Source organism: Carettochelys insculpta, chromosome 34 (assembly GCF_033958435.1).
Source record: "Carettochelys insculpta isolate YL-2023 chromosome 34, ASM3395843v1, whole genome shotgun sequence".
NCBI lineage: Eukaryota > Metazoa > Chordata > Testudines > Carettochelyidae > Carettochelys > Carettochelys insculpta.
Window position 1 is genome coordinate 865,532 of NC_134170.1, and position 3,060 is coordinate 868,591.

General features: G+C 72.6%; 1 protein-coding gene across 1 annotated transcript; it reads right to left on the reverse strand.

Annotated features, from left to right (window-relative positions):
* Positions 1-279: 279 nt before the first annotated feature.
* TRIM56 (tripartite motif containing 56) lies at positions 280-2,485 on the reverse strand. The gene has a single exon (XM_074983034.1). It carries the CDS (start codon positions 2,480-2,482, stop codon positions 434-436), a length of 2,049 nt encoding a protein of 682 aa, XP_074839135.1. The 5' UTR covers positions 2,483-2,485; the 3' UTR covers positions 280-433.
* Positions 2,486-3,060: the final 575 nt, after the last annotated feature.

Genomic DNA, 3,060 nt, shown 5'->3' on the forward strand with positions numbered 1-3,060 from the left:
CGCCCCCTGTCAGCCTCCCCAACACAGAGACCCCCCCTGCTGGCCCCCCCAGCATAGAACCCCCTGCCGGCCCCCCGCAGGTCACTGCCCCCTGCTGGCCCCCCCCCAGCACAGCACCCCGCCAGGCCTCCCCCAGCAGAGAGACCCCAGGCTCTGACAGACAATCCACCTCTCTTTATTAGCGGGTGGCGTTGGGTGGGACAGACAGACAGACAGACGAGCCCCCGTGGGGCCCCAACAGACCCCCAGCCAGCACCACTCACCCCCTAGGGGCCCCACCCAATCCCCAGACCCCTCCAGCCTCCCTGAGCCACCAGCCCCCGTGCCCTTGGGGGGGGGCACCCCCCCGTGCTCAGGGATCTGGCAGGTGCACACGTGTGCGAACGCACACCCACGTGCGAGAGCACATGCAGCGCCCCCCCCCCCCACATGCTCACGGCTCCGGGTACTGGATGCGGAAGACGCGGATGGTGCCACCACTGAGCGCCAGGGCGAAGCGCCCGTCCCCGGTGACGGTGGCCACCCGGGCCCTGTTGACGCCGTGCCGGGCGGTGAGGAATGGCCCCAGCGCCTCCCCGCCCGGCCCGAAGGCCACCACCTTGTTCAGCTCCCGCAGGACCACGTAGAGGCAGCCACGCCCATCGGCGCACACGGCCCCCGGCTGGCACCGCTCCAGCTGCTCCTCGGGCAGGTCTACCTGCAGCCGCCCGTGCCCATCAAAGACCACCACCCGGCGCCGGTACCAGTCGGAGGCCATGTAGCTGCCACGCTGGCTGGCCATGAACACCAGGGCTAGCTGGTCCCCCCCATCCGGGTAAATCTTCTGCACCAGCTGCCCCTGGGAGTCGTAGACCTCCAGGTGCCCGGCCACGCTCACGGCCACGCCCACGCCCCCCTCCACTACCGGCGCCACGGCGTGGCTGGCCTGGTAGGGCCTCAGAACCCGCTGCCACACCAGGGTGCCATCCCGCTCCACCAGGTAGAGCCGGGAGCCGGCCGTGTAGGCCAGCTTGTCCGCCACGGCTGCCACGCTGCAGGGGGCCGCCTCGCCGTGCACCGGCACCGTGCCCCGGAAGCTGCCCTGCAGGGAGAACAGCTTCAGGCTGCGGTTCTCCTCGTCCGCCACCACCAGCTCGCTGGGGCTCAGGGGGCAGAGCCCTGTGATGCGGGGCTGGCGCTTGTCTCCCGCCACCCGCACCGAGAAGCTGCAGGAGAAGTGGGCAATGGGGGACGGCTGGCTGGGCGCCGGCTGCGGGCCAGGGGGCACCGGTGCCGGGGCAGGGGGCACCAGTGCCGGGGTAGGCGGCACCAGTGCCGGGGCAGGCGGCACCAGTGCCGGACCAGGGGGCACCAGTGCCCGAGAAGAAGATGCCGGCTCTGGGGCAGATGACTTCAGTGCCAGTTGTGGCGCACAAGGGGTCGGTACCTGCTCTGGGACAGGAGACGTCAGTGCTGGCTCAGGGGCAGAGCCACCCCGCGGGGCCCCATCTTCCCCCAGTTCCAGCTGGAAGAGGCGGCTCAGGCTCTGTGGGTCCAGGAGGACGAGGAGCCGGGGGCGCGGCAGCCTGAGCGGCTCCCAGCAGAAGGCCCGGAGCCGGGCCAGGCGCTCGGCCAGCTCATCCCCCAGCGAGAGGATCTCGGCCGCCTGCCCCCGGTGCAGAACCTCGCGGGCCGCCTCGGCCGTGCCGCAGGCCAGCCTCTCCTGCACTCCCAGCTCGGCCCGGAGCCGGCTCGCCGCCACCTCCTGCCCCTCCACACAGCGCCGCAGGGTGCCCAGGACCTGCTCCCGGTGGGCCTGCAGGCGCTGGCCTGCCTCGGCGCAGACCCGCTCCGCCACATCCCGCAGCCCGGCCTCCTGGAGTCGCAGCTGGCTCAGCCCCTCCTCCAGCGCTGCCCGGGCCCGGGCCGCCCGGCTCGCCGTCTCCTCCGCCTCGGCCAGCAGCGCGGCCAGCAGCGGCCGCCGGGCCTCCGCTGCCTCCTCCAGAGCCTGGCAAACGGCTCCGGTGCCGGGCCGGCAGGTGAAGCCCGGCTCCTGGGCTGGCGGCTCGTGGCACTGCCCGGCTCCTGGCCTGGTGAGGCCGAGCAGCCGGTGAGTGTGGGTGAAGCGGGAGCAGCGGTGCCCGGCGGCGCAGGCCCGGCACAGGTTGTCGGCACACTCCAGGCAGTGGGAGACGGCTGGCTGGGCACGCCCCTGCCTGACCAGTGGGCAGAGGGTGCACACCGGGCCGGGCTCCATCTCCAGCTCTGGCTCCAGGGGGAGCCCCTGGTCACTCCTGAGGTCGGCCCCCTGCTGCAGCAGTGACACGTCCTCCTGGCACTCGGGGCACCGCAGCCGTTCCCCGGTGCCCACCAGCCCCTCCAGGCAGCCCTGGCAGAAGGTGTGCCGGCAGGGCAGGGCCGCGGGCCGCCGGAGCCGCTCCAGGCAGATGGGGCAGATCAGGCAGGCAGCAGCGTCCGAGGGGGACGGGGCGTCCGAGGTCATAGGGGGTGGGAGGTGGGGGTCGCGGCACTGGCTGGCAGCGCAGGGAGCACCTGGGGGGGTACGGAGAAAACATGGGATCCAGAGCCAGGACGCCTGGGTTCCCTCCCTGGCGCTGGGAGGGCAGTGGGGGTTGGTGGTTAGAGCAGGGGGCCGGGAGCCAGGACTCCTGGGTTCTCTCCCTGGCACTGGGAGGGCAGTGGGGGCTGGTGGTTAGAGCAGGGGGTGGGAGCCAGGATTCCTGGGTTCTCTCCCCAGCGCTGGGAGGGCAGTGGGGGCTGGTGGTGAGAGCAGGGGGAGGGAGCCAGGACTCCTGGGTTCTCTCCCCGGCGCTGGGAGGGCAGTGGGGGCTGGTGGGTAGAGCAGGGGGAGGGAGCCAGGACTCCTGGGTTCTCTCCCCAGCGCTGGGAGGGCAGTGGGGGCTGGTGGTTAGAGTGGGGAGCCAGGACTCCTGGGTTCTCTCCCCGGGGCTCGGAGGGGAGTGGGGGCTGGTGGTTTGAGCCAGGACTCCTGGGTTCCCTCCCTGGGGCTGGGGGGCTAGGGGGTCTGCCTGCAGGACCCGGAGGAGAGGCGCCTGCGCT

Excerpts from the sequence above, each read along its gene's own strand:
- TRIM56 (XM_074983034.1), bottom strand. The coding sequence starts at position 2,482 with ATGACCTCGGACGCCCCGTCCCCCTCGGACGCTGCTGCCTGCCTGATC.